A 21789-nucleotide genomic window follows, 5' to 3' on the forward strand; every position below is an offset into this window, starting at 1 on the left:
TGGAAGCTATGAAATTAAAAGACGCTTGCTGCTTGGAAGAAAAGTTATAACCAATGTAGACAGCTTATTAAAAAGCAGAGACATTACTTTGCCAACAAAGGTTCATCTAGTCAAAGCTATGGTTTTTCCAGTAGTCATGTATGGATGTGAGAGTTGGACTATAAAGAAAGCTGAGCACCAAAGAAATGATGCTTTTGAACTATGGTGTTGGAGAAGACTCTTGAAAGTCCCTTGGACTACAATGAGATCCAACCAGTCCATCCTAAAGGAAATCAGTCCTGAATATTCATTGGAAGGACTGATGTTGAAGCTGAAACTCCAATACTTTGGCCACCTCATGCAAAGAGCTAACTTGTTGAAAAAGACCCTGATGCTGGGAAAGATTGAAGGCAGGAGGAGAAGGGGACAACAGAGGGTGAGATGGTTGGATAGCATCATCAACTCAATGGACATGAGTTTGAATAAACTCCGGGAGTTGGTGATGGACAGGGAGGCCTGGTGTGCTGCAGTCCATGGGGTTGCAAAGAGTCAGACACGACTGAGTGATTGAACTGAACTGAATTTCAAGAAGTACTCATGTGTAGTGTAAAAACATAGTCTGTATCCAAAAAGTTTGATAAATAATGGATAACACAAAGTTAAGCAGTATTTTTAATTTCAAGACTTATCAGAACCTTTAATATTTTAATGCACATAATGAATCTCAAAATGGGAACGGTCAGAGGTTTCAACATTTACCTGGCAAAGCATCACATTTTCAGTCTCCTGAGATAAGTGAATGGGAAGCACTCTTTAAAAATACAAAAACAAATCATATATGGCAAAACCCACCACAATATTGTAAAGTAATTAGCCTCCAATTATAACCAAAAAATTAATTTTTTAAAAAAATCATACACTGATTAAATTTACAAAACGTATTTTGCAAAACAGTTGCCTGGCAAACTTCAACTCTTGAATTTTCCACTCATTTAGTTACCTATATATTCATTTATTCCTTTACTCAGCAAACATTCGCTGGACACCTATTATGTTCCAAAGATTGTACTAAAATTTCAAAGATGTTTGCCTTCAAGGTACTCAGTCTGGAGAGAACAGGCAGGCTTGTAAATTGATGACCATAGAGCATGAGATAAACCATAATGGAATTGGGTATTAGATGAAGCAAAGACATAAAGAGATGGAGTCCCAACTGTATGTGGGAGCAGAAAGCATCCCACAAGGGAGTTGTTACATTGCAACACACAGGAAGCCCTGTGTCTGCTGCTTCTAAACACAACTCTTGATTTCTCTCTTTCATATATGACTTCCATTCTTGTCTACCTTGATGTCCCTTCTAGGCTACTCCAACAGTACACAGTGCTTTGCTATCACTGAGTACTTAGTAAACATTTATCTAAGTTGGAAAAAAGCTCTACATTAATTAATTGGAGGAAAAGGAGAAGCTACAGAAAAATTACAATAATATTCTTTGGGTCTCATGACCAAAGCTTTTTCTCCATACAAGGCTATTTCTGTCACACACCATCCAGTAGTTAATGCTGGCAAAATGCTTTTCTTGGATGTGACAGAATCTAGTTAGTCTGTTCACGGAAAATGGCTATATATATATATATATATATATACATGGTTTCTGTATGGTTGCTATTACATTGTCTTTCCAAAATGTTATAGTACTTGACAGTTATTTTTAAAAATCTAAACATCTATTTCCTACCATGTAAAGTAGAAATATGTGAATTATCCGGTTAAATATATCTTTGTACAGCGTACCACCAGATGATTCAGACCACACAATGACAATTATCTAGAAATGTTTACGAGCCCAGACTTTGGAGTCAGACACATACAGATATAAATCTTGGTTCTACACATTCTAGCTGCAGGACCATGAAAAATTAGTTAACTTTTCTAAACCCCTATTCCTTCCAGTGCTGAAAGGGATAATAATCCTTACATGTTAAGGCTGTTGTAGGGATAAACGGGTATGTTTATAAGCCATTTAGCATAATGTGTGGCACATGGAATATGCCAGATAAATGGTAACTATTATTATTGTTAGTTGGGGTGGATAATTGCTGGAATAATTACACAGTTTCAGTTTGCTTTGTTCTGCGTAGACAGAGCTTTGTGTGTGAGAAAAGTTGACAGAACTCAGAGAGCTTACCCTGGACAATCTAGAGGAAGAAACAAGAAAACATCGAAGGAGGGTACTATGCACAGTACTATATAGTGTTAAAGACATGGGTTCAGCCATGAATCTTCTATTAAGTACTCATAAGACTTGGACAAGTTGCTTATGTCTCTACATCAGCTTCCACATGGAAAAAATGGAGTGGACAAAAGTATTTCTTAGGGTAGATGCTGTCCATTCTACCCTAATAATGAGATCATTCATCCAAAACTCTTAGCAGAGAGTCAGAAACATACTCAACAAGTATTAGTTATTAATGGTAGGGCTGAGGTACAAGAGCATCACAGGAATAAGATGTTTAGATTGAAGAAAGGAAAGGGAAATTGTTTCCACAGATCATAATGCCTCTCTATAATACTTCACCCTTTACAAATCACACAGGAAAATCCTTCTGATTCACAGTGTGGATTATGTCAAAATGCAGTCAAATCTTGTGATGTCATTCACTGCCCCAGACAAGTCATGGAGGAAGGAAAGAATAAGGTGGAAGAAAGGGGCTCTTTGGATCTTACAAAGTGTCCCTGGAAGCTTCATCCTCCTCTGCTCAGGATAAAAATCCCTGCCATCACATATCCCAAAGATTCTAATATTTTCTGAGACTCCACTGTGCCTTTATATTTTAATACCCTGACATCTGGAATCCTAAAAGTCTAATGTTTAACCATAAATATCTGCTGAGATTAAAGAGCTATATACCAAGTTTCAATCTTTGGGGCCTATAATTGCTTGGGAAAAGAGAATGGTATTTCCCCCTCTAGCTAGAAGAAAAAGACCTCGACAAGCACAGATACTGGCAGACAAATTTTCTAACAACCATTTCCTCTCTCGGTTCTGTCCTCTCATTTTCTCCCTCCCTCTCCTTCTCCCATTTTATAATACCATCTTGCTGTCATTCCCAGGACAAATGGGAAAAAAAGAGAAGCCTGGAAAGCTTAAAGAAAAGATATGTTTCAAGATCTAGCAACAAAGAGGTGAAAAAATGCTGGCTGCTCTCTGGCTGTTAGGCAGCTGAGCACACGTCTCCACACTGAAACTTGAGTTTCCCCATTATTCAGTTAGAAACCACTTCATCACTCTATGAGCTGACAGTCAAATGCCAGCTTTATTTTCTTTTTTATCAACCTCATCTTTTATTTTTGATTTGAGGCTAGTCACTTTTAAGGTCTCCACAATGGTTTATAACTTTCTTTCTCAAGAAGTGTCCAAGAAGTAACACGATTTGAAAAATGTTTCTTACCCTTTTCTGGTAAAGAATGGGAAACTCTCACCTGGTGGATTTGGTCAGAATTCCTGTTCAGACCACAGTACTTTGCTGGGAATGATGTCAAGGAAAGTGTGGGAAAAGCTTATCATGAATTTAGACTTTTAATATAATGATTCAATATAGAGTTTAAAAAATAAACTTAGCATTGAACCCATTTTTATCCAGTGATATATTGTGAAAGTGATACAACAATGAGGTCATTGTTAACTCACTTCAATATAGGAAAAATAATATAATTTTTTTAAAAGATTGAATATATTCTTATTACACAAAGACTTAATTCAGACTGTAAATACTTCTCTGTCTTCTTAGATAATGTTCTTTTCCCTTTCAGAAGTATATCCAGTGTGTAAATAAGCAAGCATGTTTATGTCTGCTGGTATTTGGCACAGAAAGCTAGTTCTTGATTCTTCATGAGAAACTGAAACTGCCTTCTTTTTAAATTAAAAATATTGTCTTAACATCCTGTCTATTTACTTCAAAGGGGGTATACAACTCTACAGTAGTGATTCTCAAACCTTAGCGCAGCAGAATTACCTGGGGAGGGTTTCTGTGTGTGTGCATGCGTGTATGTGTAGATATGTATGTAGATGTATATAAATGTGTGTTTTTGTGTGTTTACATGCATGTGTGTGTTAAACATAAAGGCTTGATGGGGCTTCACATACCTATCAATTCAAAATCTTCCCACATTCAAATGAATGTTTACTGTCCTGGATGATTCTGACTTTAAGCCAACTTCAGGCGCCACTATGCTAAGCATGTCAACTTTACCTCCTAAATAGGAGGTAGGAGGACAAGGAGGACAAAACCAAGAAGAACAGGGTGGGTTTCATTTGTTTCAAAATTTCCAGTCTATTGGGAATCAATACAGTAAAATACAATGCAAATTATCAGACAAATTAGAATATACAATGAAAGCTCTAATTTTTGCTCATTAGATCCAACAGACGTACAATTACTGTCAAGCAGCTCTGTCAACGTGTGACATTTCTGTCATCACCTCACTGTGGACCCACCCAGTCTGTGGGCAGCACAGGATGGTGGACCAACCATGGAGTCCTGCATCTGTGGAGCCCTAACCTCCAGCTTTCTAACTGCACCATCTGCTCCCAACCTCACTCCCACCATGATCCATTCACTCCATAGCAGCTTGCATGATCTTTCCAGAGAGATCTGTCATATATATATAGGGGACAGGCCCATTCTGTTATCAAAGCCCCTGCTCTGGCTGGTCCTTCTCCCTGGAAAGCTCCTCCCTCTGCTCAAAGCAGTGATTCCTTGCTCCTCATTCAGGCCTCACTGGAATCATAACTCTAATAGCAGCTCCCTTACACAAACACAACACATGCCACACACACACCTGAAACTACCTCTCTAGCCCAAAATTCTGCTTTATGTTCTTCATACCTCTCATCACTACTGGAATATTTTTATTTATTTGTTTATAGATATAGATATATTAAAAAGCAGAGGTATATAGATATATCTCCACTGGAACATAAGTTTGATGAAAGCAGGAATGTCATCTTATTCACAACTACATTTCCCATCCTTAGAATGGCACTGGTAGACTACAGATGCTCAAACGCATTTGCTGAATAAATGAAAATGGCAACTTCAGCACCTGGCATGCAAAAGGTGCTCAAGGAATGCTAGCTACCATTACAGCCCCTTTCTACTTTCTACATCATGGCTGAGAAACTGTAAAATACCCTTGGGACCAAATCTCTAACTTCTTTCAGCCCACTCCTAATAACATCAGTAGCCCATATGTATGAATTAGGCTGAGAGGTTTGTATACTGGGAAAGACAGGAAATGAGACAGAAGCCAGGGTAAAAAGTTCTAAGACCTGTCTAGTTCTACCTAAAGAAGTTATTCATTTCAAGCCTCTGTTTTTATAAATAATTTTAGATTTTCAAATGATCAAATGCCTCCATGTTCAAAAGAACTTCTTTCCAGAATAAAATGCAAATGGTTTTTAGAGGCTCTCCTGCTTGGGATTAACTATCTTACACTCTGTTGCCATGTGTGTTTCAACACTGGCTGCACATGCAAACTTACAGATAAGTACAAAACAAAATTAACAGCTCACTTTTCCCCTGGCTACACACCCTGCGTTACATAGATAGCAAAACCCACTGGCACAGTATTGCTCACAGCTGATCCACATGGATAATTTTTGCTCCCAACACCAGAGCACAAGACAATATGTCGGGACCTGTGGATATCTGTCTGAATTTTTCATGTGAACTTCTATGTGCAAATCTGTATTTTTCAAATTAAAATAAACCTCAAAGGCAATGGACTCCAAAGTGTTTGTTAATAAAATGAAAAAACATCAAAAGGGTGTGTTCAGCTCAATGCCATTTGGAATAAATAGAAGAGCTGGTTCCAGCAGCCTCCATTTTCATCTTTTTGGACTGTTTCCACTGTTTTATAGATGATCACAGATTCTTGTCATGAAGAGGAAAAATACAAAATACATTTTTACTCTCTTAAAATTAAATTTGTCCTTCTATCCTCCACCAGATTGTGGACAAAAACTGGAAAGTAGCAAAAAAGAATGGTTTAAAAGATGAAAAGGGACTTGAATTAGAGAAGAGATCTATTCCTATTTTGGAAGTCACAGAAACACACTCCAATCCTGTTAATACCCAGAAGGCACCATTTACTGTGTGCTGTCTCCTTCATGGCAAGAAGATGCAGACTATACTTGTAGCACAGTAAACAGCAGATACTATTATAGGAATCCTGCAGTTGGAACCTATAGCATCTTCATTTAAAATGTTATAAAGCTTTAAAACATCAGGTGTTTAAGGCAGTCCATCCTACACACCTCCAATATACCTTCAGCCACTCACACACATGCTCAAACTTGTCCATACACTGACGTAAGCAATATGTAATAATACCTATTGGAGTGTCACCACTGAATCATGTTTCACAACCAAGACAGAGGAGTGAAAAAATAAAATACACAGTGTTTCAACCCCACGAGGTAGGCAACCACCTAAGGATTTATTGAAAGAATGATGATATTAATGATTGAGGTAGAGTCAACTAGACAAGAAACAAGCTATGGATGAGGACAGAGTTCAAGAATTCCATCTGGGGCCATGTTGAGTCTGCCTTGAGAACCCCATAAACAGTATGAAAAGGCAAAATGATAGGATACTAAAAGAGGAATGCCCCAGGTCAGTAGGTGCCCAATATGCTACTGGAGATCAGTGGAGAAATAACTCCAGAAAGAATGAAGGGATGGAGCCAAAGCAAAAACAATACCCAGTTGCGGATGTGACTGGTGATAGAAGCATGGTCCGATGCTGTAAAGAGCAAAGGTCCAATGCTGTAAAGAGCAATACTTCATAGGAACCTGGAATGTCAGGTCCATGAATCAAGGCAAATTGGAATTGGTCAAACAGGAGATGGCAAGAGTGAATTTCGACATTCTAGGAATCAGCAAAATAAAATGGACAGGAATGGGTGAATTTAACTCAGATGACCATTCTGTCTACTACTGGGGGCAGGAATCCCTTAGAAGAAATGGAGTAGCCATCATGGTTAACAAAAGAGTCCGAAATGCAGTACTTGGATGCAATCTCAAAAATGACAGAATGATCTCTGTTCGTTTCCAAGACAAACCATTCAATATCACAGTAATCCAAGTCTATGCCCCAACCAGTAATGCTGAAGAAGCTGAAGCTCAATGGTTCTATGACGACCTACAGGACCTTTTAGAACTAACTCCCCAAAAAGATAACCTTTTCATTATAGGGGACTGGAATGCAAAAGTAGGAAGTCAAGAAACACCTGGAGTAACAGGCAAATTTGGCCTTGGAATGTGGAATGAAGCAGGGCAAAGACTAATAGAGTTTTGCCAAGAAAATGCACTGGTCATAGCAAACACCCTCTTCCAACAACACAAGAGAACACTCTACACATGGACATCACCAGATGGTCAACACCGAAATCAGACTGATTATATTCTTTGCAGCCAAAGATGGAAAAGCTCTATACAGTCAACAAAAACAAGACCAGGAGCTGACTGTGGCTCAGATCATGAACTCCTTATTGCCAAATTCAGACTTAAATTGAAGAAAGTAGGGAAAACCACTAGACCATTCAGGTATGACCTAAATCAAATTCTTTATGATTATACAGTGGAAGTGAGAAATAGATTTAAGGGACTAGATCTGATAGATAGAGTGCCTGATGAATTATGGATGGAGGTTTGTGACATTGTACAGGAGACAAGAATCAAGACCATCCCCATGGAAAAGAAATGCAAAACAGCAAAATGGCTGTCTGGGAAGGACTTACAAATAGCTGTGAAAAGAAGAGAAGTGAAAAGCAAAGGAGAAAAGGAAAGATATAAGCATCTGAATGCAGAGTTCCAAAGAATAGCAAGGAGAGAGAAGAAAGCCTTCCTCAGCAATCAATGCAAAGACATAGAGGAAAACAAGAGAATGGGAAAGACTAGAGATCTCTTCAAGGAAATTAGAGATACCAAGGGAACATTTCATGCAAAGATGGGCTTGATAAAGGACAAAAATGGTATGGACCTAACAGAACCAGAAGATATTAAGAAGAGGTGGCAAGAATACACAGAAGAACTGTACAAAAAAGATCTTCACGACCCAGATAATCACGATGGTGTGATCACTCACTACAGCCAGACATTCTGGAATGTGAAGTCAAGTGGGCCTTAGAAAGCATCACTACGAACAAAGCTAGTGGAGGTGATGGCATTCCAGTTGAGCTATTTCAAATCCTGAAAGATGATGCTGTGAAAGTGCTGCACTCAATATGCCAACAAACTTGGAAAACTCAGCAGTGGCCACAGGACTGGAGAAGGTCAGTTTTCATTCCAATCCCAAAGAAAGGCAATGGCAAAGAATGCTCAAACTACCACACAATTGCACTCATCTCACACACTAGCAAAGTAATGCTCAAAATTCTCCAAGCCAGGCTTCAGCAATACGTGAATTGTGAACTTCCAGATGTTCAAGCTGGTTTTAGAAAAGGCAGAGGAACCAGAGATCAAATTGCCAACATCTGCTGGATCATCGAAAAAGCAAGAGAGTTCCAGAAAAACATCTATTTCTGCTTTACTGACTATGCCAAAGCCTTTGACTGTGTGGATCACAATAAACTGTGGAAAATTCTGAAAGAGATGGGAATACGAGACCACCTGACCTGCCTCTTGAGAAACCTATATGCAGATCAGGAGGCAACAGTTAGAACTGGACATGGAACAACAGACTGGTTCCAAATAGGAAAAGGAGTATGTCAAGGCTGTATATTGTCACCCTGCTTATTTAACTTCTATGCAGAGTACATCATGAGAAATGCTGGGCTGGAAGAAGCACGAGCTGGAATCAAGATTGCCAGGAGAAATATCAATCACCTCAGATATGCAGATGACACCACCCTTATGACAGAAAGAGAAGAGGAACTCAAAAGCCTCTTGATGAAAGTGAAAGAGGAGAGTGAAAAAGTTGGCTTAAAGCTCAACATTCAGAAAATGAAGACCATGGCATCTGGTCCCATCACTTCATGGGAAATAGATGGGAAACAGTTGAAACAGTGTCAGACTTTATTTTTTTGGGCTCCAAAATCACGGCAGATAGTGACTGCAGCCATGAAATTAAAAGATGCTTACTCCTTGGAAGAAAAGTTATGACCAACCTAGATAGCATGTTAAAAAGCAAAGACATTACTTTGCCAACAGAGGTCCATCTAGTCAAGGCTATGGTTTTCCAGTGGTCATGTATGGATGTGAGTTGGACTGTGAAGAAAGCTGAGCACAGAAGAATTGATGCTTTTGAACTGTGGTGTTCGAGAAGACTCTTGAGAGTCCCTTGGCCTGCAAGAAGATCCAACCAGTCCATTCTGAAGGAGATCAGCCCTGGGATTTCTTTGGAAGGAATGATGCTAAAGCTGAAACTCCAGTACTTTGGCCACCTCATGTGAAGAGCTGACTCACTGGAAAAGACTCTGATGCTGGGAGGGATTGTCAGCAGGAGGAGAAGGGGACAACAGAGGATGAGATGGCTGGATGGCATCACTGACTCAATGGACATGAGTCTGAGTGAACTCCAGGAGCTGGTGATGGACAGGGAGGCCTGGCATGCTGCAATTCATGGGGTCACAAAGAGTCGGACATGATTGAGCGACTGAATGAATGAATGAAAATAAGTCTGACATGCTAATTATACTTCCCAGATGTCAGTTGGATATAACAGACCACAGTGCCTTAATAGGAAAAGAAGAGGTCTGAGGATGTCTTGAAATATTCAGAATTTCAAAAGAGAAAGCAAAAGTGAAAGTGTTAGTCGCTCAGTCATGTCCAACTTTTTGCGACCCCACAGATGAGGCTCCTCTGTCCATGGGATTCTCCAGGCAAGAATACTGCAGTGGGTTGCCATTCCCTTCTCCAGGGGATCTTCCCCACCCAGAAATTGAACCTGGATGTCCCGCATTGCAGATGGATCCTTTACCATCTGAGCCACCAGGGAAGCCCCCAAAGAGAAAGGGAGCCTAGAAAAGAAGTCTGAAAAGAATCAACCAGTGAAGTGGGAAGAAATCTGGGGAAGTTTTTTGGATTTATTTTAGTTTTCACCTGAATAAAAATGTAAACTCAAAGTCACATTGTCTGTGGAAGTAGAAAGATGATGATCTCTCCAGGGGTCCAGCAATCAAAACTGATAGCTGAATGGGCTTGCTTCAGTTGTAAAAGCAAGAAGAAGAAGGGATTTGATCACAGTCCCCCAGGCATAATTAGAAGATAGAGAAAGGGAAGGCAAAAAAGAAAACATGCCATCTACTCTACCACCCTTTCAGAATGAAAGCATTTAGTTCTGATGGAAGAGAAAGATGGATTCAGAAGCCAGAGGACTGGCTTCCAAGGCATACATTGTGAAATATTCCAGGCCCAGGTGACCAAACTAGTGAGAGGACTATTCTTTCACCAGTACACAGCGGGGTGTCAGGAATCGTACCTTTGACACAGACCACAGGCAATCTCATGGAGGGCAAAGCAGTAGTGTGCTGACAGCGGTCAAGCTATTAAGTGATATTAAGTAATATCAGCTGTTAAGCACCTGATATTCCTGGGCTTCCCTTGTGGCTCAGCTGGTAAAGAATCCACCTGCAATGCAGGAGACCTGGGTTCGATCCCTGGGCTGGGAAGATCCCCTGGAGAAGGGAAAGGCTCCCTTCTCCAGTATTTTGGCCTAGAGAATTTCATGGACTCTGTAGTTCATGGGGTCACAAAAAGTCGGACATGATTGAGTGACTTTCACTTCACTTCATTTCTGAAATAGACATGAGTTGGGCAGCTCATTGGCACAGACTCCAACTCTACAGCTCAGTTCTTTTCCAGTATATTTTGTTCCCCTGGACCACACAACCAAACCATCTAAGTTCTGTTCATGCTCCCCCTGCTAGAGTTGTCAAGTTCACATAGAACTCACTGACCTGTGTTGAAGAAGGATCCAGTCCATTCTGCTTCAGTTTTAGGAAATACAGAAACTGGTGGGGGCAGACCCAGGGCTCTCCCATCCAGATCCTTAAAGAGATATTTTCCAGGGCTTTCACAATCTGATTCAGAGCAGACCAGTGTTTCTAAATCTTTCCTGTGAATATTGATAGAAAGCAACTGTCTCATTTCCATGATAAACAGCAAAAAGAAAACATACATTGGTAGTGCTGACACTGTGAAAAAATAAATTCAACAAAATCTTATTACTAATAATGTGTACATAGGTTAAGAAATAAAATGATAGAAAAGATATTGCACAGTTATTTGGTCAAGAAGAAAGACATTAACCAAATATTCTGGATATCAAGTTATATAATCTTAACACAGATCACTAGTTTTCTAAAATGAAAGACAGAATAAATTTGTTTCTAATATTTACTAAACATAATGTAATCATTGCTTTATGGAACTTTGGAGACTTGCAGTTATTTTAAGATTATCATTATAAATATCAGTTATACTTGTACTATATATAATGTAGAAAGAAAAGATGTTTATATTCAACAAATGTCTACTGAAAACCTAATACCTGTACATTGGGGAATACAATGGTGATAAAGATAGGCACCAGAATTTAGAGTCAAGCAGGGTATATAAACAAGTTATTGGTAATTATAACACGGAATTATAGAGAATCAACACAATTTCCTCCGGGGCTAATATTTTTAGGTACTATTAGTAATAATATTAATTATTTATTGCATGTATACCATGTGTCAGGTATTAATAGAACAAAGAATACTAGTATCGTTTAGCTTTATAACTATTTCATCCCATAGGTAAGACATGAACATAAGGAAGGCTGGACAATAGAAAAAAAAAAGACAGAATAACACAAATTGTATACCTAATAATGTTGAGGTTCTAAAAATGGTTCAGGGAAGAGCATCAAAAAGAGACTGGTGCTGGACCAAACATACAAGCTTTCTAATTAAGGTGGGATTTCCTGATTCTTTTATTATAACTAAAGTTTCCCCAGTGTTACAGGAGAGATAAAGCAATCCATTCTCCCTCCTTCTGACTTTCCCACTTCCTCTCATGCCAAAGAGAAAAAATAATTCCTTGTCTAGTTTTCAGATTGATTTTCTAATGCAACTCTAAGATCATTTGTTCATGAACAGTAGTAGTTAGGCCTGGTCTGAGTATAAGTATGCGTCATATCATTCATTTTAGGGTTTCCTGACAGCAGCCATGGTCTCCTTCCCCACCAGTCTGTGCACAAGGGCTCCCAAGACTCCTTCTGAAGACTGGTGATGCTGTACTCCACAGAAGATTCAAGAATTAGGGTCAATTTTTACCACTGATTCTGAAAACATCCCAGAGAAGTATCTCTAACAAAGATAAAAAAATTAATACCAATAAAACTTGCAGTTCATTACTTCTGCCTCTTGTGTCTGCCAGAGGACATAGCAGGGCATATCCCCAATTCAAGGGAGTGAGAAACAGTCCCTGTTTAGTGACAGAGATTGCAAAAATCATATCTCAAAGGCATGGATATAGAAGGGGAAAGAATTGGGGCTAATCAATCTAGTGTCTAATCTCACTGATGATTTTATCCTTGTTTAAAAGACATATTCAGGTACTTGGAGAATTACCAAATCCTTCATAAATATGACTTACTATAAATACCAAAACTGGTACCTGGTTTGTAAAGGAGGAAAGTAGAACTTGTTTTTATCTTTGATCTTTAGCATACTGGTCCTCTCTGCCATTATTGGAGGCACGATTCCAGTGTTCTCTGCATTGGGCAGAATGCAAACATCTAGATCATCACTATAGCAACTCTTCACAAAACTAGAAAAGGTCACATCTGAAAAACAATGTTTATAAAGTATTAATATTATAACACTATATCATGTAAACAACCAGCCACAAATACAGACTACATAACTAAATATTCATAGACTAATGTCCAGGAGTAAGTTTAAGTTACTGCCCAGCATAGTTCCAGGAGTTTATATAAATCTTGACTTAAAATACCCTTAATTCTTGAAGGCTTGGACATTGTGTGCAAAATAGAAGAGCATTCCAACACACTGACATCTTACAAGCAATACTTTCCATAAAAGTTTTGGTCAAAATTGAATGGGGAGTGAATACAACAGTACAAAAGAGATCTGAGAGAGATTTTCTGCATAGGTTGCAGTACAACTCAATTTAATCCTGGTTGCCCCACCAGATTCTTAACAACCTCACTGAGGCACAAGCTCCCTGTATCAATTTCCTCTTCTGTGTGATAGGAAAAACAACACCAGGCATATAATCAAATTAAATATTTCCCTGTGAAAGCTCTTCAACATGTATAGAGTGGTGATTTTTTTCTATATTTTATTATTGGAGTATAATTGCTTTACAATTTTGTGTTAGTCTCCGCTGTGCAGTAAAGTGAAGCAGCAATGTGTGTGTGTGTGTGTGTGTGTGTGTGTGTATCTATATATGTATATTCCCAATCTTGGGCTTCCCTTGTAGCTCAGTTGGTAAAGAGTCTGCATGCAATGCAGGAGCCCCAGGTTCAATCCCTGGGTCAGAAAGATCCCCAGGAGAAGGAAATGGCACCCCACTCCAGTATTCTTGCCTGGAAAATCCCATGGACAGAGGAGCCTGGCAGGCTACAGTCCATGGGGTCACAAGAGTAGGACACGACTTAGCAACTAAGCCAACTCCACATACATACCCTCCCTCTTGAACCTCACACCCCCATCCCGTCCTTGTAGGTCATCACAGAGCATCGAGTTGCGCTCTCTGTGCTATACGCCAGGCTCCCACTGTCTATTGTACACACAGTAGTGCATTCATGTCAAACCTAATCTGCCACCCTCCCCTCTCTGACCCTGTGTTCACAAGTCCATTATCTATATCTGCATCTCTATCCCTGCCCTGGAACCAGGCTCATCTGTACCATTTTTCTAGATCCCACATACATTTATTACTATACAATATTTTTTTCTCTTTTTTATTTACTTCACCCTGTACGGCTGGCTTGAGGTTCATCTCTACAAATGACCCACTTTTGTTCTTTAATGAGCCACTCATTGTCATCATATTAATAAACGACCCCTGTGGTTATCAATGTCCAATACCTGATCAACTGGACAGCAAGCACCAAACTAAACTGTACCCTTTTGGTGATATACTTTCAAGATGCTATTAAAGGTTCTATGGGTTCTATGCGCAGATGTATTAGACTACATTGCCTGGAAACCCAAAATTCTTACCTTGAAGTTTCATGATGCCTGAAATCAAGTGGCCGTTCCTCACTTTGTGCCATGGCTCCTGAGGCCACCGATTTGGTTCTGAGGTGAATACCGGCCACAGCATACCAACTCGACCCCCTTTGGGATTGGAAGGAGCTCGATCAGGTGATGTCAAGTTGGCAGAATGTGGTTTAACTCTGTCTTGAATGCAGTCAAAAGATGAGCTAGTGGCCACAATGACCGAATTCCTAAGCACAATCTGTAGATTTCTGATATAACACCGTGGAGCAGAAGACACATAAACTGCTGTGAAAAGGCCAACAGTATTGTCTACCAGAGTGAGGTTCTCTATTTCCATGCTGTTCTCCACTTGGAGCATGGCACCATAGTCAAAGTTCTTGAAAGCCAAGAAGCCAGAGATACCAGTGCAGTTGACAAGTCCACTCCCCTTATAGAGATGAAGGCCATGAAGACTTGAGTGGGCCACGTTGTCAGACCAAAGAGATTCAGGAGAGGAACACCTGTGGCCTTGGATGTGAAAACCAAGTCTCTCGGAGCCTGCCACAACGTTGCCATGGAGATGGGTGTTCTTTGCCTTGTTCACTTTGATTCCTGCCACCCAAACAGGAGACCATGCTGACTGTGTCATCAGAACCACAAGGTTTTTAGAGAGAGAATAGTCCTGACCCTCCAGATCAATGCCATGGCCAGCAGTGCTAAACACCACATTGTCATTTAAAATGACCCCCTGACTGGCAGCTGCATGGATGCCCCCACCGCAGCTTTGGTGCAGAGAAGAAGATATTATCCAGGATCCTGCTGACACATTAGTGAGTTCAATGGATGAATGCAGCGGTGACCCAAAGTTCTGAATTTCCACGTTGAAAAGTTGAAGGATACCTGCAAGCAAAGTGCACATTGGCAGGTACTTGTTTTGTCCTCTCAAGAGTCAGAAGGATGATCCATTCAACGGCATCAGGACATGCAGATTTTTCATTAAAATACAACAGTTTAAACACCAGCACTATATTTTATGTCATCGAGTCTCACTAACAAAATCTGAATCACTAAAAAATATCACAGTACTTCCTGAAAAGTTCCCTGTACATTCTTAAGAGTGTGGTCATAGGATGGAGAGGAAGATGATAGGAAGGCAGGGGAAGGAGAGAGGCTTTGGGGATGGGCACAGCTAGTTTAAAGATTCTGGGTACCCATCTTCAGGACTGGGTCGAGGAACCAACTAAGAATGAAAGGAATATGGCTTTCTGGCCACTCACCCCAAAGTCATGTCTCTTTTCAGTAACCCCACATGAAAAGGTCACAGCTTTACACACAGAGATATTATATGAAAGAAAATAATGGCTAACTATATACACTATCTTAATCATTTTTAAAGAAGAGTATAAGTACAAGACTTCTGCTCAATAGATGTCCAGAAACATAACATTCTTCTTTATGAAGACATGATAAAGCCAATAATATATTTTTAAGTGACCTTGAAGACTGAATTTTCTTTTCCTGTACTGTTATCCTAGCCACATTATATTTCCTGTTTCCTTTTCACAATAAGAGGATTTTCTACATTTTTTTAATATCAGGGGAGGATAGTGAATTATTTAGTCTTATTGGGGATTTTATTGGTTCTGTTTTAAGCAGACATCGTTAAAATACAGTATAAAATGTAGCCACTAGACTGATTTAAAAATATAATGAACACTAATTTGTCAGTGTATAGACTCATGATAAAATAGATAAGAACATGAATATGGGGGGAATTGAGGTGAATTAATAAACAGAACATCTAACTCTAATATAGCACTAATTATATACCAGGCATAAATATATATGTGCGTGATATATATACTCTTAATTTTTGTAAAAATCCTATGATAGATGCAGTTATCTCCATTTTACAGATAAGAAATTGAGGCCAAGAAGGGTTAAGCAGCACCCTAGGCCTTGGACCCAGGCATACGGCTGCAGAGGCTGTACTGTTAACCCCCATGGAGGCTCAGTGGACAGTATGTGTGACATGGTAGAATAAAACACACAGGTCTGCACTGAGATTCCCATGATCGGAGTACAGCCCTGTGCTGAGAGAAGAGACATCACATGTCCTTAGCTAGGTAGACCACAACTTTGACCCTCACTTCTTTTCTTTATTCTTCTTTTTTAAAGTTACTGCCCAAGGTAAACTATAAAGTTATTTCCCTCGTTAAAAAGGAAGGGAGTTGTGGTGTTTTAGTATTTGAAGTCCAGTATTTGATAGTCCAGTCTTAATCCCCCATCTCCCCCACCCCCTTTTCACAGATGAGAAGCCTGAAGCCTTGCAAATCAATCTATTGAAAAACCAAGCTACTGGGAGGGCAAATGAAGTTTGTGTGTCTTTCTGAATGGTCAAACCGAATTCCACCATATCTAGATTTCTCAGAGGATGCTGGTTAGAGACACACTAGTTGATGGTATGGAAATATTCACAGAATGAGAAAACATTTACAAATTATTTGTCGGGTGACACCACTTTTCAATGCAATTTAAAGCAACCCTTGCTAGCAGCACATAGCTATAACAGTCATGGAACCTGCCTCTGAGAGCTTTGGCACAAAGTATACCAATGTCAGTGTGTGTCCACATGTAGAAGCTTAGTTTACAGACTGGAAAACAGTTCTGGAATCTCATTCAAGGCAATGTATCATTATTGTTTTACTTAATGTGTTTTTTCCTGTCATCCTTGCACGGTTTTAATTCATGGTTTTAAATTGTATAAGATCTTTTTACCCGTGTGCATATTAATCAACAATTGAAAACTAATGAATAGTAAATATTTAAAATACCTGAGCATTCAGATGGAGAATTAAGCAACAATTTTGTTCACAACTGTTTTCCTATTTTTTCTTTATGTTTATCATAATTCTGAGCATAACTTGTTGGGTATTACTGGTCAGAAGGAGGGGAATGACAGACGAACCTGATTTAAAAGTGGGGATTGTAAAGCCCTGGCCTGCTTTTCTGCCCTGTAACCATTCAACACTGTACCTGGCATCCTTGACCCACACCTTTAGGTCTTACATCATCCAGGCTCTGGAATATGTTACAGAAAAGGGCAAGGGTTCTTAATACAATGTGGGGATCTGTACTGGATTTTGAAACAGAAAAAGGACCATAGTGGAAAAACACGTGGAATCTGGAATAATATCTTAAGTTCAGTTAACACTAATGCAGTGAGGTTAATTTACTGGCTGTCACAAAGGTACCAGAGTTATATTAGATTTTCATGTTAGGGAAAACAGAATGAAAGGTATACAGGAACTCTTCATACCACCTTTGCAACTTTTCTACCAAGGAGTATGTCAAGGCTGTATATTGTCACCCTGCTTATTTAACTTCTATGCAGAGTACATCACGAGAAACCCTGGGCTGGAAGAAGGACAAGCTGGAATCAAGATTGCCAGGAGAAATATCAATCACCTCAGATATGCAGATGACACCACCCTTATGGCAGAAAGTGAAGAGGAACTCAAAAGCCTCTTGATGAAAGTGAAAGAGGAGAGTGAAAAAGTTGGCTTAAAGCTCAACATTCAGAAAACGAAGATCATGGCATCTGGTCCCATCACTTCATGGGAAATAGATGGAGAAACAGTGGAAACAGTGTCAGACTTTATTTGGGGGGAACTCCAAAATCACTGCAGATGGTGACTGCAGCCATGAAATTAAAAGACGCTTACTCCATGGAAGGAAAGTTATGACCAAGCTAGATAGCATATTCAAAAGCAGAGACATTACTTTGCCAACAAAGGTCCATCTAGTCAAGGCTATGGTTTTTCCAGTATGTATGGATGTAAGAGTTGGACTGTGAAGAAAGCTGAGCACTGAAGAATTGATGCTTTTGCACTGTGGTGCTGGAGAAGACTCTTGAGAGTCCCTTGGACTGCAAGGAGATCCAACCAGTCCATTCTGAAGGAGATCAGTCCTGGGTGTTCATTGGAAGGACTCATGCTAAAGCTGAAATTCCAGTACTTTGGCCACCTCATGCAAAGAGTTTACTCATTTAAAAAGACTGATGCTGGGAGGGATAGGGGGCAGGAGGAGAAAGGGACGACAGAGGATGAGATGGCTGGATGGCACCACCGACTTGATGGACATGAGTCTGAGTGAACTCCGGGAGTTGGTGATGGACAGGGAGGCCTGGCATGCTGTGATTCATGGGGTCGCAAAGAGTCAGACACAAGTGAGCTACTGAACTGAACTGAACTGGAAGTGATTACAAAATTAAAAGCTTATCAATGGCTTCAGAATCAGGCTTGAATTTGAATGTTACCTTGCGAGCTGGATGACTTTTCTTGCTGTTCATTTATTTAACTTACTCACATTTATTGAGGACCTAATACACAGCAGTCATAATATCATACTAAGAAAACAGGGCTGAAAACCTCAAGAAGTTCTATAGCTCATAATGGAGTTTTATGAATTAGCAGGCAATTTTATTATAGACTCTGTTTCCTCATCTATAAAACCAAGGATAAAATGTCTCTCTCACAGAGATATTAGGATTCAGTGAGATAAAACAGGCATGAAAACCAGCATAGTTCCTAGTCTATAAGAAGCACTGGATTAAGATTCTCTATCCCTTTCCTAGGGATGTTTCAGGAGCCCCAACCAGCAAGCCAGAGGCTCAGAACTGAGCCAGCATTGCAGGTGGTGAGGGTCCAGCTTTGGTGCTCAGCTATAAGAACCAGCCTCTTGTCCTGCTCTTGCGATCAGGTTCTAGCTTGGTTCTGCAGGTACTGTGTAAAGGGGCCCATCTTGCACTCCCTTCCTAATTCTCTGTCTTCACAAACTGCAGGGTAGATTTGTTTTTACATGACCATCACCATGACCAGGACTTAGCCTTTGTCTAGCCTTCCAGAGCAGGGTTACTCCACCTCAACATAACTGACATTTTGGTCCAGGTTATCCTTTCTTGAGGGAGACCTTCTCACACACTGTAGGCTGTTGAGCATCCACTACTAGATGCAGAAGCTCCACCGAAGTTGTGACAAGCAACATGTCTCCAGATGCTGTCAAATGTCCTCTAGCCAAGAAGGGAGATCCAGATCACTCCTGTTAAAAACTGATGAAGGGGACTTCCCTTGCAGTCCAGTGGTGAAGACTCCATGCTTCCAATGTGGAGGCGAGAAGGGGAAAAAGGATTCAATCCTAAGATCCTGCATAAAAGAGGAGCCTGGTGGGCTACAGTCCATTGGGTCACAAAGAGTCGGACATGACTGAGAGCAACTAACACTTTCACTTTATACCTTACCATGTGGCCAAAAAAGAAAGAAAGAAAGAAACTGATGGAGCTAGTATTTATGGAGAGCGAGCTTGTTCTATGGACCAGAAATCCTGAACTTTTGACTTAAGGTCCAAACACCATCCTTTGCCATACTGGCCACCTGATGTGAAGAACTGACACATTGGAAAAGACCCTGATGCTGGGAAGGATTGAAGGCAGGAGAAGGGGATGACAGAGGGTGAGATGGACATCACTGGCTCGATGGACATGAGTTTGAGCAAGCTCTGGTAGTTGGTGATGGAAAGGGAAGTCTGGCATGCAGCAGTCTGTGGGGTTGCAAAGAGTTGGACACGACTGAGCGACTGGAGTGAACTGAAAACAGATGTGCCCACAAAAATTGTTCCATACTCATATATGTGGCAAGTGCTTAGATCCTCTACTCTAGGCCTTCTCAGAGCCTTTATTATATTCATGTAGACAGTGACTTTCTCAGATGGAGCTTAATTTGACTAGGAAGCAACACTGAAATCATTTGTAAGGAATCCAAGTTTCAGAAATAAGGTACCAATAAAATTATTTCACAACATTCCAGAAGAGCTAAAGCTTGAAGGAAATGAGAGAAATTGAACTGATCCCTAAAGCAGTCTAGAATATGGAAATCTTCTTATTTAAATTTACACTATTAATTTATAGCATGAGATGAGGTCTGCCATCAGATAAAGCATGCTACTGGGAAAGAGTAATAGAAATTCAGGAAAGAGATAAAATTCAAGTGGTCATTAAATCATCTACAGTTTCAAAGCAGAGGAAATTTCACATCTGCTGAAGATGGTTTTTGTTTTTTTTTTTCTTTCTGAGGTAAAAATATGCCTATGTGCTGATAGCTAGAATATTATTTTAACATCACACTGATAATTAAACACAGACTAGGACTGAAAATTCATAGCTTCTCAGAGCATAAACGAGCATCTATTCCAAACATATTGTTTTATAAATGAAAATTTCCACTATTGTAATTTCGGAGGGTCCCATAGCATCCAATTCATAGTAACTTAGTAACTTCAAATGTGATTTACCTGAAAATTCTTCCACGCTGGACTTCCTGAAGGACCCCACAAGTAGTCTCCCTCTGCATGGTGTATCACCCTGGATTTGTATGTTTCGGGTCAAAAGACCAACCTCAGCAGCCAAACGAATGTGTCGGCCACCCTCCATGAAGTGGGCACTTCCTGGGGCAACAGGAAGGAAAAATTTTAAAACACCTATTTCGGAGATCGCCAGTTAGGGACTCAGAGAACCTGACAAATGAAAACACTCGTTTCCCCGCGGAAGTGCTCCCACCATTAAGGTTTGCTTTTCCTCGGGCGTTCTCCACAAATGTCAGCTGAGAAATGAAAAGCCCGTTCACTAGTCTCTCCTTGGGGTAAGAGAGAGAGTATCTGAGCAAGAATTCATTTCTCCTCAGTCACGATGGGTACTGGGACAGGGATGTCAGGGCAAACCGGCCCAATTAGTGGGGTCCCCAACCCCCTTCCTTTAACTCGTCAGTGTGAGTTTTCCGCGTTTGAACCTCTTTCTTCAGAGGGAGAAATCCCAGATCCACTGAGGCAGCGACAGGACCACAGCAGCAGCGGCAGCGCCCTCTCCTGGCAGGTCTGAAGCTCATCACTCTCAGAAGGAGTCCCCAGTCTCGCGTGGGTGTTACATCGCCCCCCTCCCTCTGTATGTGTATTGCACGTTTGCATATTACAGGCAGGGGTTGATGACGAGTTTTTTTCCCTGCCACTGTTGAGAAATAAAATCATGCTTAAAACTATGACTCAGGAAGCTTTAGATATGACCCTGCTGAAAACATGTATTTCCCTCTCGAATATCAGAGACTAAAACGATAACCCCGTATCCCTTTATTTCCCTGTTATATTACTTATTAGCTATATTTCCTGGGTTAAATGCATTTATTAGACTGAACCAGGAAACATGGTTATTTATTATTTATATGCAATCTATTTTAAGTGTACATAGTGTATTAGTATTTTTTTTTTTTTAAGAAAGAGGTATTTGACTTTATTTATTTATAATTTCAGAGGAGGAAATGGCAACCCACTCCAGTGTTCTTGCCTGGAGAATCCCAGGGACGGGGGAGCCTGACGGGCTGCCGTCTATGGGGTCGCACAGAGTCGGACACGACTGAAGCGACTTAGCAGCAGCAGCAGCATTTATAATTTGGGGCAGTAGCAGTAGTCAATACATAAAATGAACTTCATGTCAGAAAGGACACATTCCTAAGTATGGAAAAAGTAAGGAGTCATTATTTACAA

The 21789-nt window shown here is 40.2% G+C and overlaps 1 protein-coding gene across 3 annotated transcripts in view; it reads right to left on the reverse strand.

Annotated features, from left to right (window-relative positions):
• Positions 1-21789, reverse strand: part of PKHD1 (PKHD1 ciliary IPT domain containing fibrocystin/polyductin) — a 454852-nt gene that overhangs the window by 115676 nt on the left and 317387 nt on the right. For all 3 annotated transcript variants that reach the window (XM_060403704.1, XM_060403705.1, XM_027959080.3), the window contains exons 57-60: positions 20548-20700; positions 14221-15099; positions 12647-12815; positions 10942-11099 (exon numbers count right to left, since the gene is read on the reverse strand). In XM_060403704.1, coding sequence (XP_060259687.1) covers positions 10942-11099; positions 12647-12815; positions 14221-15099; positions 20548-20700 — 1359 coding nt within the window. The remainder of the gene's footprint in view (positions 1-10941; positions 11100-12646; positions 12816-14220; positions 15100-20547; positions 20701-21789) is intronic.

This window comes from Ovis aries, chromosome 20, assembly GCF_016772045.2.
Source record: "Ovis aries strain OAR_USU_Benz2616 breed Rambouillet chromosome 20, ARS-UI_Ramb_v3.0, whole genome shotgun sequence".
Taxonomy (NCBI): Eukaryota; Metazoa; Chordata; class Mammalia; order Artiodactyla; family Bovidae; genus Ovis; species Ovis aries.